We start from the raw sequence: 20,461 nt of genomic DNA, 5'->3' as shown, positions 1-20,461 counted from the left end.
TACCACGAGAAAAGCTAGAGTACCACCCAATTCATGGGATCAAAGAGAAAACAGATAACAAAATGTCTGAACAGGATGAGTTCAGCTAGACATGAGCGCTTGACCTGGTGAATGTTAGTGGTCCTGTAAGAACAGGCGAAATTGTTATAGTACTGCTGACAGCTGCTGACATCGTACCTAGACTAAAGCTCACAAGATTTCACAAGTTACTCCAAAATAAAATAATCAGCAAATATTTTATCTGCTTCCATAGATCCCAAGACTTCACAACAAACTGTCAATAGTACCTGCATAGTATCTACTAGCATATGAATGACTTAGTTTATTACTATTTGGTAACTACTACAACCCTACACTTTTATTTTGCATAACCCCATCCCAAGACATGCCTTGAGCTGATTATAAATTTATGTAGACACAAGTAACTGACAGAAGAACTCTGGACTGGGCCTGCTAATCTCACTTTTCTGCTGTCCCAACTGTAATATAGCCATCATTTACTTATTTTTCCATATATAAGACAAATGTTAAAATTTACCACAATTGCTTTAGTCAATTCTATAAAGCCACAAGTTTACCAAATGTTTCTCATACCATGTATCATGAATTTCTTTTCATGTGCTGCATAAAAATCTTGCTAGTCTTCACTGTAATATGTACATCTGATCACTATCCTTGTCAATTTTTCAATATATTTAAAAAGCAAGCTAAGAGTTCTTGTTCTTCTATTTTAATGTGTTTACAACAACCCAAAAAGTAACATTTGGAGGGAAGTATTATGAATTATTTTTGTTTGAAGTAGTTAAAGAAGTAGACCACCTTCTATAAAATCAAGCAGCTATTGCTAGCGAAACTTCATTTAACTGAAGAAGCATCAGTAAAAAGCACTATAAAGTCTGACAGAACTGAAACATTTTGGATTTTTTTGGTTTGTTTTTTTGATCCAGCCTCTAAAGAACAAGAGGACATCTCTCTTCTCAGATTTTATCAATACTTTAGTAGTTTCCACCATGTTTCCTCAAATCAGGAGATAACCTGATGTTTTTGGCAAGCTCTCTCAGAGAGTCGGTACCTTTAGTCATTCCATTCCTTGTTGACCACTTAAACCAGATCAGTCATCTGCACACTAGCCATAAGACAACATGCATCAGCAGTACTGTACCACATTGATGGCATTGGTCTTACTTGTCCCCAGCTGCACTATCACACTGGATTACCTACCTAGCTGCGTGCAACCGGCTAAGAACAGAAAGTGATTTATCCCTTCCGAATTTGTGGAGAAAACCTCCCTTGTCCAACAGTGAGCTCAAATTAACTTCTCTTGCAGCGTGGGCATGGGAAGGACAAAACAGAAATTAAGCTAAATTGCTTCCATTCTTGTCTCCCTATCCCTTCAGAAAGCATGTGAAGATTCCCTTTATTCATGCCTCTCTTGCCTGGTTTAATTAGCAAACAAGTTAACCCACATGATTTCAGGAAGCATAGCTTAACATCTTTAGAAATCACACTGTTAGGGGACATGTTACCTACAATTTCCCTGGCTCTGCTTTGTAGCCTACACACCGGGTATTTCAAAAGTCTCAGAAATGAGGAACAGATTAATCCCCTCTAACAGGTTCTGAAGCTGAAAGCATGTGACAGGAAGGGTTATGTCCTGCTTCTTTGATGGGACTGCATATGAACGGTGGGAAGCAATGCCCACTCTAAGGGGTGGAACAGAATATAAGAGCTGTAAGTGGAAATGCACCACTCTGCAGAACATCTTAGCAGCTTTGCAAAATGGTTAGAGTATCACAGGAAAGTGATACCCCAAGATGCTTAAATATCCAGCTAAGTTAAACAGACTTAAGACTAAAAACGTAATCCAATTTTTTTAAGCCAACAAAAGTATATTGTGATTTAATGTTTATTGTCTGAGGCTCAGTGCTGTTTAAGACTGAAGTGTATTGATTTCTTATTTATATATTACCTATTCATAATAGGCTTAAAGTTCTCCCTAAGACATAGATAAAGATAATCCTTTTGAGACATTCATGCTCTTTTTATTTAAAAAAACTTGAACCGTTAGAAGTATATTGTATTCTCTTTCTAGGAGGAGAAAAGGGAATATGTGCTGCACACAAAGGAAGAAACTAAAGACTAGGGAGATGGATAACAGCCGCACTCATCAGATGTATTTAGTAACCAGACATTTGCCATAGTAGATCCTAGAAACAATTATGCATATAATCACTTTCCCATCACTTCAAAGACACTAATGCCTGCTCTGTCACCTTTTAAGAGCTTAGCAGCAGCATGACATAAAATGGAGTAAGTTGGCAGCAGTATCAGTGTCTACTAGGCATGTTCATTAACAGTTAATTAAAAACTAGACACCTGCCATAAGAAACGTGCTCAAAAATCTATGAGTAACAGGTCTGTCTTACTACCAATTATTATTACTTGCAGAGCAGGGGCTGTGTCCACTTTCAGAGGGAAGTGGGAAGGTAAAGGAGAGTGCAATGATGCATACATAAGTGAAGTGACTGCAGTGAGATAATTAGCCATAGCAGTGACTAAAAGCATCGGTAGTTCACTCACCATTTTCTTGCAAAAACTAAGTTCTTCATATTTACGAAGAGAGAAAATGAATGGCAAATTCAGCTTATTGTACTGTCTAGATGTAGGTTTTACTGCCTCATTTTTTTTTTCCCAGTATTGACCTAACAAGACCAGAAAGACCCCAAAATCAACATATGAAAAACACAGCATCTGCCTCTCTAAGCACGCGTACCTCCTAATTATTTTAAAGGCAGTACAGTTTTTCACCTCCAACACCTCAGGCATGTTCCAGCTATAAAGAGCTCTTTAACTAGGACTTAAAATTTTGGAATTAATTTTTTCAATCCCTCCCAAAGATTTCCAGAGACAGAGTTAGTAAGTCTTTGTGAAACTAATTTCCTATACATAAACAATGACAAGTCTCCTTTAGGCTTCCTGCTTATCAAGATAGAGCATGAGCTCCTAGATGACTTTCCATCTTAAAGTAGTTCTGCTGAGGTTTCCTTAAAAATCTAATTTTTAATTCCTGGCATTAAACAGTTAGAGCATTCTTCTGTTCTTAAACAGATGTGTGATGTACTATTCAGTATCTGTTGAAAAGCACTAAATTAAAAATTCGGATGTGATTGTACGTCAACAGTGGGAAAACGGTAATACCTGGTCCCAAACTACAATAGCTGTCTTCTCCTGGGCCCATCTAAATAAACACCTGAGAGTAGAAAAAGTTTTCCAAAACCTTATCAGCACTAGTAATACTATCAACAGATTCTGTCAAGCTCTGTAGAGGTGTTCTGAAAAAATATCTGGCAAGCACAAATGTCATTTAGAGACCTGAAATGTAAAGGGCACTACTTCATGTCAACTTCTGTAAAACTAAAGAAATGTGATTTTGTTAACCTCAAGCAGGCAGAAAGACGTGAATGAGAGAAAAATGTGTATTACTGGGTTCAATTTCATTGCCATAGTCTCTCCCTTCCCAAAGGGAAATCTGCAGGTTTTTTATTTGCTTGCTTCAGTAGCAGAAGGAAGTGAGAGCCCATATCAAATGTCAACAGCCAATGAACATATGAGGGCAACTATCTGAGCATATACAGCTAGTTGGCCAAGTAACTACCTGTTCCCTCACTGTTTAGAAATACTCTTAAAATCAACATTGCACATGTAACCATCCAAAAAAAAGAAACAACTCAAGATTATGCTCCCATAAGATCCAACCTTTTCCCCCATTCTAAAAAAAACCAAAACTCTACACACACCACCCACACTACCAACAGTCAAATCTAGCAGGAGTAAATTCATTGGACAGTCTAAACCATAAATTAGTACTTGCATTTAAGTTTCTGTAAATACTTTCAAAAGAGTATTTCAACTACAGGCAAAGACAAGTTGCAGGATGACAACCTCCCTTAAGAATTTATCCACATTCTTCTACAATGGAGTGACTGCATCAGTGGACAAGGAAAGAGCTACAGATCTCATCTACCTAGACTTCAGGAAGGCCTTTGATATAGTCTCTCACAACATTCTTGCCAGTCAGCTGGAGAGGTACAGTTTTGATGGATGGATTGCTAGTTGGATGAGGAACTGGCTGGATGACTGCATCCAAAGAGCCAATGAGACTCAGTCCAAAGAGCAAATGGCTCAACGTCCCTGTGGAAATGAGTAGTGGTATCTCTCAAGGGTCCATAATGGGACCAGCACTACTGAGTATGCTCATCCACGACATAGCTAATGGGATTGAGTGCACCCTCATGAAGTTTGCAAATGACACCAACCTGTGTGGTGTAGTTGATTCACCTGAGGAAAGGGATGCCATCCAGATGGGCCTTTCACAGGCCTAAGGAGGGGACATATGGAACTTCATGAGGTTCAACAAGGCCAAGGGCAAGGTCCTGCATCTGGAGTGGGGCAACTCGCAGTATCAGTATAGCCTAGAGGATGAAAGGATTGAGAGCAGCCCTGCAGAGAAGGACTTGAGGATACTGGTAGATAAAAGATAGGACATGCACCAGCAATGTGCACTTGCAATCCACAAAGACAACTGTATTCTGGGCTTCATCAAAAGAAGACTGGTCAGCAGGGGGAGGGAAGGCAATTCTTTCCCTCTACTCCACTGTCATGAGATCCCACCTGGAGTACTGCACCCAGTTCTGGGGTACACTCTGCAAGAAACACATAGACCTGTTACAACTACTCTAGAGGACAGTCACAAAAATGATCACAGAGTGCTAGAACACCTCTCCTACAAAGAAAAGCTAAGAGAGTTGTGGTCGTTTGGCCTGGAGAAAAGGAGACTCCAGGGACACCCTATTGCAGCCTTTTAATATATAATGTGAGCCTATAAGAAAGATGGAGAGACTTTTTACCAGGACCTGTAGTGACAGGTCAAGGGGCAACGGTTTTAAACTGAAACGGTGTAGGTTTAGACTGGACACAAGGAAGAAATTTTTTATGATGTGGGTGATGGAACGGGTTGCCCAGAGAAGCTGTGGATGCCCTCTCCCTGGAAGTGTTTCAGTCCAGGCTGGAGAGAGCTTTGCACAACCTGATCTAGTGAAAAGATGTCCCTGCCCATGGCAGTGGGGTTGGACTCAATCTTTGAAGATCTCTTCTAATCCAAACCATTCTATGATAGATGAACAAAGTGATTATGTGAGCTACCCAGTATGAACTGCTTATTACTCTATTTTCTAACTTTGCTTTAGCAGCAGAAGTCATGTTTCCTCTTCACTGCTTTTGGATGTTTGTTCTTCCTTGATAATATCACCATTATACCAACTAATCACAGAACGTGTCAGCAGTCCCTGCAAGACACTTCCTTCTGACCTATTTGAACCCTCATCTGTAGTACCACAGCAGCAATCTGCAAAACTAATCTCTGAGTTTGCTTTCTTTTGCTGATGAGACAAAACTGGAAGAGTGGCTGATACACCAGATGGCTGTGTTACCATTGAAAGGGACCTCAACAGTCTGGAAAAATTGGCTGACAAGAATCTCATGAAGTACAACAAGGGTAAGTGGCAGAGTTCTGCACTGGAAGGAAGAATCCCATGCACCAGTAGTGTTGGGGGCCATCCATCTGGAACACAGCTTTGCAGAAAAGGACCTGGGAGTCCTGGCTGCCAACAAGTTGAACATGAGCCACTAATGTGCCCTTGTGACAATGAAAGTGAATGTCACCCTGGGCTGCTTTAGAAAAAGTACTGCAGGTCGAAGGAGGTGATCTTTCCCCTACTCAGCACTGTTGAGGCCACACCTGGAATACCAGAGAGTATCCAGTGATAGGCCTAGAGAAGGCTAAACAGACCCAGCTCTCAGCCCATCCTCATATGTGAGATGCTCCAGGCCCTTAATTGTTTTTGTAGCCCATTGTTGGATGGCCAAATGATAGGGCACAAGGCAATGGGCACTCACTGAAACATGGGAGGTTCCTCCTGAACATTAGAAAGCACCTTTTTTCACTGTGATGTGACTGATCACTAGCATAGAGAGGTTGTGGAGTCTCCATCCTTGGAGATACTCAGAAGCCATATGCACATGGTCCTGTGCAACTGGCTCTAGGTGGTCCTGCTTGAGCAGTGGAAGGGGCAAGGAGGGGTGGTAGACCAGATGACCTCCAAGGGTCCTTTCTAACCTCAGGCATTCCATGATTCTGCCACTCCTATTGCTTACTGTTTTCTCCCTGTTTAAACGTGTTTTAGAGAAATGAGTCAGCTACTACTATCATTGCTTAATTTTCTACCTAATTCCTTTGAAACATCTGTGTTTATTTTGGTTCATTTGGTTTCCTTATCTCCTCTTCTAAATGTTAAGATTTTATTCTGACAGATACGAAGCTACACTATACCACAGTAAACAAACTTGAAAGTGCCCACCACTGCATCTCTAGTTAATGAGCCAAGAATGGAGCCTTTGTAGTTCTGTAGACTTATTTGAAAACTACCCGTTATGTAACAAGCCACAGTGCCTTGGGTGCAGGAAGAGAATGTCCCTTCAGAACAAAGAAACAGTGTCTTCAGCAAGTCTCTTCCATCTATAAACTATGTGAAATGTCAATTGTACTACAGAGATTTAAGTCCACAGAAGGACAGTATTGGCAAAAGCTATTACAAGCCATTACTTCAAATATGTAACATTTGTGTTGTAGTGGCATGATTAAAGACTTAACTGTCTCATGGGGAAAATCCTGTTCCTTTTTCATGCTTTATTAGAGAAGATGCATAGGATTGCATTTTTGTTTCTTAACATTTATTTTCCACACCCACAAAAAAAAAAGAATCAAAACTTTTTACTGTGTAGAGAATGGATGTCAGAAAACAAATACCAAAGTCAGAAAGAAGATGAAAAAGTGATCTTAAGTTTGTTCTTTGCTATTATTTTCTACTACAGGAATATGCTTCAAACTAATGTTCTGAATAGAAGGTTCTTCTAAATTTTTCACAGTTCCTGTTTCCGCTTGTTCAAACAACACAAACCACACCAGTAAGTCTCAATAGCATATAGCTTTTTTGTAGCAGTGAAGGGTTGCAAAAATTGCTTCATATAAACCAGAAAACGATGCTATACTGGGATAAAGGCAGCTTCTCCCTGCCTACACACTCTCCAAGCAGTCCTTTTCTCACAAAGTAACTTTTCTAACTGAAATAATGCTCAGAAGTTGTATCTCTCTGCTCTGCTGCTACAGCAATAATAACACCGACAAACTAAACCCTTCTGCCACCTTATCTATAAAAAAAAAAATCAGATACAAGACCTTCAGCATGTCCAAAGTACTCCGTGAAGCTACTGCAAAACAACATGAAGTTTATGGTTCTCAGTTGGAGTCTTATCTGTTTTCCTTAACTCCTTTTCTACTTGGTCTCTTGATTACTTCCTCACTGTGTAATTTCTCCTCTTTTTCAGAACTCACTTTCAGTTCTCTGCTGTGGGATTCTCCTTTAGGAATGAAAACTCAAAATAGGAAAAGCAATGCTCATTTCAACTGGCTTATGAAGATCAAAAAGACCACTTCACGCTCTGCTGTTCTCACTACACTTTTACACTGATACATACTTGTTTCACTGTAAAATGTATTTCTTCTACAGATTTATGCTACACAGTTTTTGCCATAGAACACTAAACCCGTCCATCTCTAGAGTTAGGGGTTTTTTTCATCCTTGCATTAGAGATTAAACTACATTCTTTAACCTTACTAAAGTAAGGAAAGTTAACAAACACAAGCATAGTTCCCCATATATTTGCTCTAGAAGGCTATAAAGTTCTTCTCTATCTGAACAAAGAAAATAAAAACTAGTTGCAGTCATGAAGCTGCCACATTAACTTCTCTGAAACAAAAATATGTATTTATTGATTGACAGTGTAGTTCAAGAGAAAAATGATACAAGAGAAAAATTACAACACAGGAAGAGAACACAGATTCTAATGTGAGGCCAGCAAATCACTGGTATACATGAGTCACCTCCAAAGAGACCACAGAAGGCAACTGAGACAGCCAACAAGGATCAAAGTAGTTATGGTGAAGCCTGCTACCTAGCAAAATTCTAAATTCAATTTTTCATTACTACAACAGGAAAATTTGAGAGCTCCTTAAAAAACTTACATAAGACATAAATACTAAATATATTCTCTAGCTTGTATTTTAGACTATATTCTGTATTTCCTGAGGATTTTTTTTTAAAAAAAGGAAAATTAAGTCACTCAACACAAGAAAGGCCTGGATTGCTATCAATTTGAATTACAGCCAGTACCACCTACAAGTACAAACACAGTACTTTCACTGAATCATAACATCCCATTTTTTAATCTGAATACTGTAAATAGTTTTACACCTGAAAAACTGAGAAACCAGTCTTCAATGCTCCCCAATATAATGCAAATAGAAAAATAATTTTAAAGTGTAGCTTATTAACCATTGATTACTTCCCACATCATTACAGACTGCAGACACAGACTGCAAGGGAGAAAGGTCCTATCTTTTCCTTAGCACTCCACAGAGCAGCAGCTCTAATCTTTGCTGTGCATTTCTGTCTCACTTTAAAGAGATAGGCTTCTTTCTCTTCCCTTCCCTCTGGCATTCTGAAGGACAAGCCCAGGCACCAAAATTAGAAAGACAGTACACTCAAGGGTATTCAAAAAGATCACTCCTGTGAACAGGAATGGCAGATGTGGGTGACCGCACCCAAACGATTTGTCACCACACCCAGTAAAGGAGCACTTCACCTGTTTTTCCACTGAAGTACTCAGCAATTAACTATTTAACAGAAGTTTAGTGATAATTGTTAAATAGCAAGATTTTTAACATCTTGTTGATAGAGGAAATAATTATATAGTACTGCCAGCATGACTGGCACTTTCAGCCCTAGCAGCCTAGCTGCGCTGTGCAGCCTCTGTGGATCCTTCCACGCCAGCAGGGCCCTGCAGCAAGGACGCCAGATACTGCCAGCAGATGGAATTCTTCCAGTTCAGCGACATCTTCTCTCCAAGGTGCATAAGCACTCCATTGGTGTAGCTGCAACCACGTAAGGGTCTTTGCCAACAGAAAAGAAGGGGTTTCTTCCCTCCTCCATGCTTTTAGGCTCTGTAAGTCAACCTAAAACTTTAGTGGCTTGTACCAAGTGCAGATCCACTGAAGCACTGCTAGCGCTTGTACCAGCAGCTACACTGGCCACACAGTGAGCAGCCCACGAAATAAAGAAGCCCTTGTATGTATAAATACACATATATAACATTTTATACATCATATATACACAATTATGTATTTTATATCTTATGACAACTATATTGTTACATACTATATATACACTGTATGTTATATATTATACATATTATTCTGCATATATTACATATGGATTATACTTTCATATAAAAATATAAAAGTTCTGTGTGTTTGTATATGGAGCTTTTCATAGCTATTCTTCTAAAAATCTGTACTACAGGACTGACTTAGAAACAGTTCCTGTTTCAAAGAGTTTATAGCAAAAGAAAGAAAACAGAAGCAAGTCAGAAGAGAATGTTCTAGGAGTCCTTGTATTGATAATTTTAGTAATCTTTTTCCTAGGTTAAATAATGTTGGGGTTTTTTTCTTTAGGTTAAATTCTGAAGGAATAACGAAGAAACAACAAGGCTGAAGTTACACTGGAGAAAAAAGACTGTAACAATGGAGGAACCAGAGAAGCCTTCATTAAGGACAGATGCCACAGGGCAGGAGGGAGTGGAGAAGTAGTCAGAGTAAAAATGGAAAAAATGATCCTTGTGCAGGAAAATGTGTCTTCACCAAAGGACTTCCCAGACTCTAAAGGAAAGTAACAAATTCAAAACCACATTCTAAAAACCACAGAAGACAACATGATACTATCTTGGTCCAAACAAGACAAAGGCTGGTTTTCTGAAACCAGTTACATACTTCTGATCACTGTCAGTGTTAGTTTGAGAACAAAGCTCTTCTTTAATTTTAGACAAGTACATACTGCTTTCTCTGAAGACTCAGATGCAAGCTTTAAGTCCCTAGAATGAAGCTGTCAGCACACATTGCTTCTGGTTTGCAGAAACTGCCAGCATTCTTATCTGGGGCAAACATAAATTCTGGCTATTATTCACCTTCTAAACTCCAATCTATGTATTTGCCTTTTTAAGTACTGTTGACATGCCTACCATCCAACAACACTTCAAAAGTATGTTCCTGCTGCCACAGCAGCCAAAAACTTGTTCATGCATTGCACCGATTTGGAAATGACTTTAAAGATAGGGGATTTTATTACTGACATATGTTTAAAATTATTTTCCTTCCATGTTCTTTTAGTCTCTAGAAATTTAAATCTTGCTGAACATAAACATAGTAATGATGGAGTAGAAAGGCTTTTTGGTAAATTAAAATCCAGATTTTAGTGTTTTAAATTACACTCATCACCCTTTCATCCCTGCTACTACAAACTACAAAAACATTTCAGAGATATCAAAGAATGAGAAATATGACAGTCATACGAAAAGTATTACACTGATTTTTATTTACTGTTACCAGACAGACTTGATTCTTAGAAATTTCCTATACATTCTATAACAACTTCCACCTACCAAATGACAATCACTTTTGAATATGCACTTAAACAATCCACGTTTGCTAATCCTGACTTTTATTACTTCAATAATACTGCTTGTAAGTATTCAATTTCTTAGATACAGTTAGCCAGCACCTTTAAAAACAGTACTGGACAGTCTCAGGAAATTAAGTGCTATACCAGACAGCAACCTTGGTAGTTTAACAAGTACTCTGAAAAAAGAAAAAATAATGCAGTTACCCAATACCAGGAATCCTGAGCTGATACAAATGCATCAGCGTATTGAAGAGTTATAGCAATTGGCTGTACAAACTGTGTCTTTGCCTTGCCTTTAACATTTCCTGAAGCTATCCTAAATGCCTATATTAGTCTTGCTTTGTGTAAGAACAAGGAAAGCAAGCTTCTCTCCCTCCTCTTCCAGTCTTCCCACACAGCCTGATATCTCAACAGTTTGTCTTGCTTTTCCCCATGACATAGTGGGTTGCTGTTTCCCTACACATTTCCAGGGTTTAATATTTACAGTACTTGTGTCCCCCTCTATTTATCTCTGCACTTTTCTACTCCTCTTGACTCCATCTTTGTCAGTCTCCCAGTTACAAGTGTATTTTGCCTGTGCAGTTCATACCACTCATCAGCACAGTGTATCAGTGTTTGCTTCTTAAAACCAGATCTTAGTCCCTTTCAGACCTGTATGCTTCATTCTTTGCACCTCTCTCCCCTACCACAAAGTAGTCCCACTTACAGCCTACATTATTCAACATACAAACTCCTAATACCTTCCTCTATTCCTACTCATGGTGCAGGACAACTCCATGCCAATGATATGTTTCATCCTCTCTCAACTAACTTCTTTGCATTTGATTTCACCTCATGTGCAGTCCCATCTGAGTTTCTCTTTTGTCAGGGCCATCCGATTCATTCTTCCCATCCAACCCCTTCCTCCTCCAAACCTATCATATCTGAGTCTTCTTTCAAGAAAAGCACCACAGTTTTATCTCAGCCTACTGACTCTCCACCTAGTCCAATTCCCACACTTCGAGTATGAATGCAAGAGAGACATTTGCAAGAGAGGGAAAGGCATGCTCATCTCTTCAGTTTGTCTCCTTTTAGTCTTCCTGGTAGCACTTCCATATTTTCTTTATTAAAGTTCACTGAACACACTTTCTTTAACTACTTGCCTTGAACTGTACTATTCCAGAATTTTGACTCAGCATTCCATTCCTCAAACTATTCCTTCCAAACAACTCTGTTTAACAAAGTCATTTGGAGCCAAGTTCACAAAAAGAAGGAATCACCTCTTTTAGCATATTAATCTTCTGATTTTATCTACGTAACTGTTCCTGAAACTACGTTGTCCATTGACTTTTCTGGTCTTCTGTTTACTATTGCAACATAACACAGGTTCTTCTAATCTTACCAGTTCCTCCTGCACCTCACTCCTGCTGCAAAAAAAACCAACTTACTGGTCATTACCATTCAACATGTACATCTGATAGCACCAACATCTGCTCAGTAGATACTAATCTAGCTAGTGGTATGAACTCATTATTGATACCTCACATGATCATCTCATCAGAATCTACCTTCTCTCCGCATTTGCAGTTGCATGCTTTCAGCTTTGAGCTCTAGCTAACCATTTCTAATGTCCAGCTAACATTTTCTTCCAACCATCTCCCTTGCACTCCTTTCCTGAGAGCTGTTTAGCTTCACAAGTTTGTAACCATATACTTGGTGTCACCTTTGACTTGTGGCTTAGATATTAGATCTAGATGAGAGAGCTACCTAGAGATCTTTTATTTTTCTTTTTGGACAAGATCCAAGATGTAGCTTTTTCTATCTACTCACACATGAAACCTTTCAAGATAAGGGAGGTCTGGCCTGCAACTCAAGTATATTTGACATTTGGATGCAATTTTCCCCTCAGAATGACTGAGAACATCTGCAGGAAATTGTCTCATTTAGACACCACTCTCCTCTATATTTCTGCTCCAAGGTTCTCCATGTCCCCATCAGTCCAGAGTGCACAGAGTGTGTCTGTGTGGCAGGGGGAGGGGGGGGGGCATGTCAAGCAGAAGCCAAGTTCGGTTAACACTATCCATTCACATTTTACAAATTTTATCCCAAGTTTTCTGTTCTCAGTAGGATAAACTACCAATACACATCAATAACACTTCATTTTTTCTCAAAATTTAGTGACACTAACAATAAAAATCTGACCATTATTTGGGGACTGGTACTTCAAGAATACCTGTTGTCATGCTGACAAATGACTTCTTCCTTTGCTACCTATTTTAAACTTAGTTTACAAGTCTGGAGCCTTTGTCTTCTAAAAGCACCTACCATGGCAGAATCCTAACATGTAATTACAGTTTTTACATATTTAAAAAAATCTAAATATGAAGAATAACCCAGGATGTTGCCACACAATAGAATTCCTATTGCCAGAGTTAGTAATTTAGACTTGGAGTTAACTAGTTTATGTTAAAAGTGAGGACATAGTGTCTTGTGCTCACTAGATCTCATTCTATTTAATTTAAAAGAAATAGGCAATTTCCCCTCCCTCAGCACATAATGCAGACAATGGCTGAGGAGGATCTAAAGTAATGCTACAGCTGCTTAGCTCTTCCCTTGCATTAAGTTCTGCATTCATTTCTGCTCTAGTCTGTATTTCTATTCTATAATGAAACATACAGCCTAGTTATTTATAGGCTTTCTAAAGGATTAACTACACACTCATAAGAATAAACCCTCAAGAGGTTAACCTCATCCTCTTAAGCTTCACACACTACAATCCCAGAGATAGCTGGCAACCACAGCCAAGAGAGAAAAAATAATCCCACATCTTGCTAATCCTTTAGCCAATCACCTCATGCAACAGTGGAAAGGCCTCTCGGAGGCCTACAACTCAATCTGTCTCAAGAGTACTGTCAATCCAAAAGATACATATTTCAGAGCCATTAGCTACCCACCTCCAACAGCAAAATAAGTCATACCTGGCTAATCAGTGGTACACCAAAATCATGTATCTAAAATGCAATGATAAAAAAATACTACTGTTTTCTGCTTATATTTCCCATTCAGATATTTGTTCATTCTCCTCAATCTACCTAATTAATTTGAAAGTAAATCTAACAAACTCTGCATTGTTTACAACTAGATAGACCAATTTAAAAGTCCCTTATACTTCCTAGCATGAACTTTGAGTACTTTCCATTTTCCATCCAGATTATATCTCTCAAAAAAACCTCAAAACCAAACCTTCAAGCTCAATCATGATAATCTACCTAATTCTTTCATACTGTGATCTGGATTCTCCCTTAACCCCAAATGTGGACAATGCCTGCAACTGCAGCAGTGCCAAGGAGATAACACAGACACTTATCTTTAAGTCAAAGGCTTCTGTTTTACTATTTATCTAGCAAAATTTCTACTTTAATATAATAAATATTAAATGGTGTCATTCAAAAAAACTGGCAGAGAGGCTGTTTAGCCACAGTGCTATCCCATGGCTGGAAGTTAAAGCCTTCAAGAACATGCAGGAAAAGTATAAGGCCAGAGGTATGACTGTTAATAACTAAATATCATCCACTGTTCTTTCCTGAGGTAAGAATTTTTAATCAACACAGTATTATTGCTTACAAGCTCACTGAGTCCAACTATATTACCTTTTTTTTTTTAAAAAAAAGTCAACTCATTCATTCTCTTACATATGTCTTAATATACACCAATTCCAAAGTCTGGCTTTTGACTTTGTAGGCAAATTCTCTGAAAAAAAATCTCAGTCCCATGAGACTACAGGTTCCTATCCTCACTCTGTCCTCTAACAGGTTTCCACCTTTTCCACTTGACATAAATACAAAATACAGATAGTTCAAAATCACCTTGTATTTCAAAACTTGTTCCCACTAATGAAAGGTTTTCTCCCTTCCAGAACTCACATATGGCCCAGCAGCAACAGGAATTACTCTAACTCAGGCAAGCAAAGTCGGAAACTCTTGAATCATCTAGTGTCAGGACACAGTGGCCCGTAAACAGAGAATGGGGGCTGGGGGCAAAGTCAAACTCTGACAAAAATGTAGATTTTATCTAATCAGGAGAAACTACGCACGTGAACATCACCTAGGAAAATTAAGCTTTCCTTCTATGTACAATAAATTTTGAGGATAAGTATCTTCAGTAAGTATGACTCCAGAGGCTACTCATCTTCTACTGTTACAGACTGCTCCAGCCTATTTGCATTCTGAAGTTTCACAATCTTTCATGCTCATAATAGATGTCTAAACCGTTAAATTACTATTTCTTTTCTTATCTTGAAAGACACTGCACTTTAACAGCATGGCCCTTCCATTGTTCTTTACACTAAGTCAGGTCCCTGAACAATACTGACAGCTGCTATCAAACTGTGCCATGCTCACTCTTGGTGCAGCTGCCGCTTGTAGGAACAGACAGGCTTCTGATGTGTCCTCCCCTCTGGGGAGAGGGCGTGAAACGATGCATGCTCAGTGAGGGGGAGCAAAGGTCCACTGAATTGTCAACCCAATTTTATGCTATTCAGATTTTCCAGGATGCACACTGTCCCTTTCCAACAAAATCAAGCATATGTCAGAGCATGAAACTTATTGTGCAGCACAAGATAATTATTGATGACATAAGACTGTAAAAGATGACTGACATACATTTAATTTTAGCATTATGTACATGCATGCAGCTACATGGTTAAAGAAATTTTGTGTCCAACACATTCATTTTATCATTCACAGTTTTAAATTTGTATGGCATCATTCAGAAGACACATTAAAAGTATCTCCTCTGGTGAATCTTAGATAATTTAAAAAACTAAACAGGTGGAGGCTTCTATTCCTTCTTCCAAAGAGGTTCCCCCCCTCCCCCAAAAAAAGTTCTTAACTGCATGTGGTAATTGTAGATCCTATTGCTTTTAGAAGACTATAAAGTACAGACTTTAAAGAGAGGCACATGGAATACCTGAGATAGCAAAATTTGGTTTGGATAAGTAGCACTATCCTAAGTCCATCAAGAATGTTTTCAAATAAATTTTAATACACATTTCCATTTACTGCATAAAATATTCTTTAAAACTAGTTCATTAAAAAGGGTTTTCCATTCCATTTTCATTCTAAAGAAGTAATTCATTTTAAAAAATGCAAGAAAGTACAGTTCTCTTTGCTAATCAAATACCACAAATGTACATGCACTGTATTTCAAAGATCAAATCAGGTATTCATAAAGTAATTCATTACACAAGCAAAGCATAGGGGAGATTGTGACAAATACAGATGTAATTATGTAGGTTTCTAAAATGTGATTAGCAAATCAACTAAGTAACAGTCAAAATTTGATACGAAGGGACAAAACTGCAGATTTTAAGGGGGGTATGTTTATGCAAAGCTAATCTGTCAAGTGTAATAAAGCAGCTTGAATAAAATTTAAGCTGAAAATCCACTGAAGGGGAGGAAAAGCTATTAAAAGGAAATGAAGGTCACCCTCCCAGTTTATTTCACCTAATTGACTGCCAATAGCTTACCACAGGCAAACCGACTGCAGATCTGCAATTGAGAAACTGATGAAAGGAGAGTTTTCAAGCTGAGGCTCATTCTTTTAATCCTCCCTCACTCCTGTTTTTTTTTTCCCATCTCCAGTTGGGATGTAATTTTAAGCACAGATGGATTAACTGGTTCCATTGTCTGTAGATGTCATTGGACTATGGCACTGTTAATCCGTAGAGCAGCATGTCTAATTATCATTACAAAGTGTCTGAGGGAACTATAAAGACCAGCAGGGCATCTTCTCACAAGCAATTAACATAAATTGATAAATGAGTAATTTGAATCCGCTCAAGGCGTTCACATACGAATAAAATCAGAAAGGATAGGTTCTTGTTTCAGCTACTTCTTTCACTTAGTCTGGAAGGGCAGAAAACATGAGAAATATTCTAGACTTAGTGGTAGGGGAAATGAACTCATGCAGTGGAAGGAATGTAAGGTTCAGAAAGTTCATTAATACAAAGCAAATTACTTGTGATTGACAACCGGTCACTAGCAAGCAGTATTAACTTATTTCAGCATATTTAGAAGCACATACTTGGTGAAAGGCTATTAGAACACTGTCAGACAATTAATACTACTTCAAAAGCAAGTGAAGTTTCTTTTCAGTAGCTTGCTAATTTAAAATTCATGAAGGATTCACAAGAAAGGGAAAGAAAGAAGAATGAATAGTTGTACAGGCTCCAAGAACTCAAGTGTCACAAAGCATGAGGCAAAGGTAACTAGATCAACTGACATACAATATCTACAAATAAACAAGCAACTCTTCTAATCATATTTCTTGCAGGAAATGTTTTGTTACACACAGTATTGCTGCACAAAATTATGTTCTGGAAGTAAACTATTAACTTTATCCCTGCTAAAAATCTATGGGAAGCAAGGCAAACACTTCAGCAACATCAGGCATCAAAACAGTGTTGGGTATCAAAACATTAAACTTATTTTTAAAATAGCAAAGCAGTAAGGTATGAAAGCAAGTTATACACACTGTAGGAGGTAGACCTGGAAGGCCACGTACCCCGATGATGGCATTCAGTTCAGCCATGGTCACTTGTTTGGCACGTTCTACAGCTTGGGCCACTTGCTGCTGATGCTATTAAAAGAAGGAGTATGGGGAGGAATTTATGTTAAGGTATTGACCAGTCCAAATCAAACCGGTATCATAAACACCTGAATAACCAGTTTGTCTGAAAAAGTCCAGGCTACCTATTACAAGACATTTTATGCAGATAAAAGGTAATAGTGCCCTATTTCTCACCTGTTCCCCCATGCCACTTCAATATTAGTTTTCTGAAACATTAATAACTTTCTAATTCAGTTGACAGGACAATAATGTCAACTTCACAGTAGTATAAATTTTAACATTTATATACTCTGCCCACACAGCAAAACCCACTGAAATAGAGTGTTTCACTGAACTAAAGAGTTAGAAACAATCTTTGTAAACTGTAGAGTTTGAAAGGACATGTCAAAAATAACAGGCTTCAAAATGTAACAGTAGCTGTCCACAATACACTACAATTGAAGTCATTCAGACCAAATGCAGGTTTGTAACGTTAAACAGTGTTTTGCATCTGAGCTAACTACTCACCTTTCGCGCTAAATTTGAAAAAACATTATGTAGACAAGATAAGCATGCTTATTTCATTAGATTCACATTTGACAACTGAATATCAAATAAGCAATCACCATGATTAGAAATGAAAGCATTTTTTTGTGTTAGTAATATTTTACAGACTCCCACTCTCCTCAGGCGATGAATGAGGCTGAGTCATTGTCACTAGTTTGAACTCAGATTTGTTAGACCAAATTAGCAGGGGGTTTGCACACTTCAGCTGTAACAGATGTTCCTTACGCTTGTGTATTGTGGTAAAATTAACATCTTAAAACTAGCTAATTTGCAAACAGAAAAGCAACATAATTGCACTTTAACAGTTGAACAGTTTTACTTACTTCCTGAGACAAAAATGGGATGACTTGTGCACAAATTGTATTCAATCTCTTGGCGATTTCTGTCTATAGAGGAAAAGTATTTTGATTAAAAACGTGTTTTAGGTTTGTTGCCACATATTAACTAGTGTACAGGATTATATTAAGTTCACACGGTGAATAAAATAACAAAAAATCCACATCTTCATACTACTGCAAATATAAATAGTTTATATATAAAAACTCAGACAAGGACAGAGATTTAGTTAGCTACTCTAGGACATCTGCCATGTCTAAAGCACCTAATCTGTATATGCATTTAGGCACAAATCTGGTCCTTGTACATAGCTCATTAACAAGGAAAGGATTTTTGAAATCCATGAAGTTCAAGATAAAGCCTTTTAAAAGGTAGATTTATTATTACTCAAATTATGAAGCAGCAGAACATGAAGGTGACAGGCATGCAAGAAAAATATTTATCATGATTAATTTTATCTGCCTATTAGAAGGTAAAATTAGTTTTGCTGGCAGAAACACTATCAGGAGTACAAAAGAAATACCAAAACAGAAGCGAGGCAGAATGGAGACAAAAGGTACAGACTTCTAAAACACCCATACTGAGAGAGAATTAAAATAATGCAGACAAGAAAGAATCAGATCAGAAAATGTAATAATCAGTAACAGAAAGTTCGTGAAACCGTAAGTAACAGGAGAACAATAAGGCTAGGAACCAACAGAGTAGAAAAAAATCCTTCACTGAAAGCAGCAGAAACGACAGCAGGACAAAGTGTCTGAGTTCTACTTTTTAAGAACTTTATGTATCTCCCACTTAACGGCATGTCAACTTGAACACAGGATCTCTGTTGGGATACAGGGATCTTTCTCTCATTAGTCAGCCTTACCTCGGCTTACAGATTTTCAGATTTCTGCATCTGCCCACCATTCAGAACCACCATTATAATTAACCCTCAACATACTTGCACACATCCTACAGTTTTCTTTAAAAACATCTCCTGCAGTCACTGTAACACAACTGCACAAAACCAAAATTAGCATCCAGATGCAAACACAGCCTACATACAAAACACTCTGAACAGCTCTTGTCAGTCTCTGTCATATGATTAATCCATACACATATTTCTTGGGTTGTTTTAGACACAAGAAACAAGAGACCCCTCCTGAGAATTGCTAGGCCTTCCATGAAATGACATACATAAACTTGAGCAAAGAAAACCTCTTTCAAAGAAGTCAGATGAAAACATTCCTCCCATCATCCTGAGTTTTTTAGGAAGACACTGCGATGTGCTGATCCTTATACATCAGTCAAGCATTAATTAGGATACAAAAGCCATGCTCTCTCCTATGTTTCAGCAGACAGGTGATTTGGGATCTAAATACAAGTGGCAAGCTTTAAAACTACTTTCCCCATCTCTGACAAACACAGGAAAAAATACTCAATAGCACTGAGACTTGTAAAACACTATGTCTCTCTGACATAATCTGAAGTACTCCACCTGACCAAAGTGACACATCCAATCTGAAGTTTTGCAGAGAAAAGTCTCTAAAGCAGTTCTGGGATGGCTTCTTCCTAGGACTAAAAGATTCCCCTTAAATAAGGGCCATGAAGTGACAGTTGCTTTACAGCAAGCCTTTCTCCCTCTGCAGCAAGGCGACATCCTATTCTCAATAGAAACAGCTACAATTTCACCCAGTACCACAGCCATCTGTTTCCGTTTTGTTTGGGCCACAACCATAAAACATCCATTATTCTGTGTGTGGCCTTTCGTACTGGTACTACATACGTACTGGCAAAGGCAATACAAGGAAGTCACCAACTGTTACCAAATCTGTTGGTACTTTCAATGTCTGTTAACAAGATTAAAAAAAACAAACCAAACATACACAGTTGTGAACATCTATGTACTAAAGGGCATTTTTCCACATATCTAGTATGTCTCTTGAGAAAGCAAGGTATGTCAGCTATGGAAAGAAAGTCTGTTGCATAGCAATCTGGCTGGCTGATGTTTAGCTAAGATATTTAGGGTCCAAGAGGTTAATTGCCCTAGACCAATGGGACTACCTTTGTTTTTCAAGACAGAAGCCATGATGAATCATAGCAGGTGATAAGTGGGGAAATAAAAAAGTAATGTAAGAAACTCATTTGGTTTCTTCTGAAAAGTTCTTTGCCTGTATGGCCTATAGAAGTCTCCATGTTCTGTAATACTGAGATAAGTATCCTTATTGTAGCTGTAAGAAAAGACAAAAAAGTGTTTTCAGTAGTCTAGGAACCACATAAGTTGTCCACATTATTGGGTTTTCCTGCACAGGTCCCAAATATCAGAGCTTTGCTGTAATAACACAGCACACAGGACTGCA

General features: G+C 38.3%; 1 protein-coding gene across 6 annotated transcripts in view; it reads right to left on the bottom strand.

Annotated features, from left to right (window-relative positions):
• TLE1 (TLE family member 1, transcriptional corepressor) overlaps window positions 1-20,461 on the bottom strand; it is an 80,552-nt gene that overhangs the window by 38,938 nt on the left and 21,153 nt on the right. For 3 of the 6 annotated variants that reach the window (XM_074932786.1, XM_074932785.1, XM_074932790.1), the window contains exons 5-6: window positions 18,110-18,172; window positions 17,145-17,249 (exon numbers count right to left, since the gene is read on the bottom strand). In XM_074932786.1, coding sequence (XP_074788887.1) covers window positions 17,145-17,249; window positions 18,110-18,172 — 168 coding nt within the window. The remainder of the gene's footprint in view (window positions 1-17,144; window positions 17,250-18,109; window positions 18,173-20,461) is intronic. The other 3 variants (XM_074932787.1, XM_074932791.1, XM_074932788.1) reach the window with 1 other exon arrangement.

The sequence above is a fragment of the Athene noctua genome, chromosome Z (genome assembly GCF_965140245.1).
Source record: "Athene noctua chromosome Z, bAthNoc1.hap1.1, whole genome shotgun sequence".
Classification (NCBI taxonomy): domain Eukaryota; kingdom Metazoa; phylum Chordata; class Aves; order Strigiformes; family Strigidae; genus Athene; species Athene noctua.
Note: the sequence above shows the minus strand (reverse complement) of the source record. Positions and strands in the feature narration are given on the sequence as shown.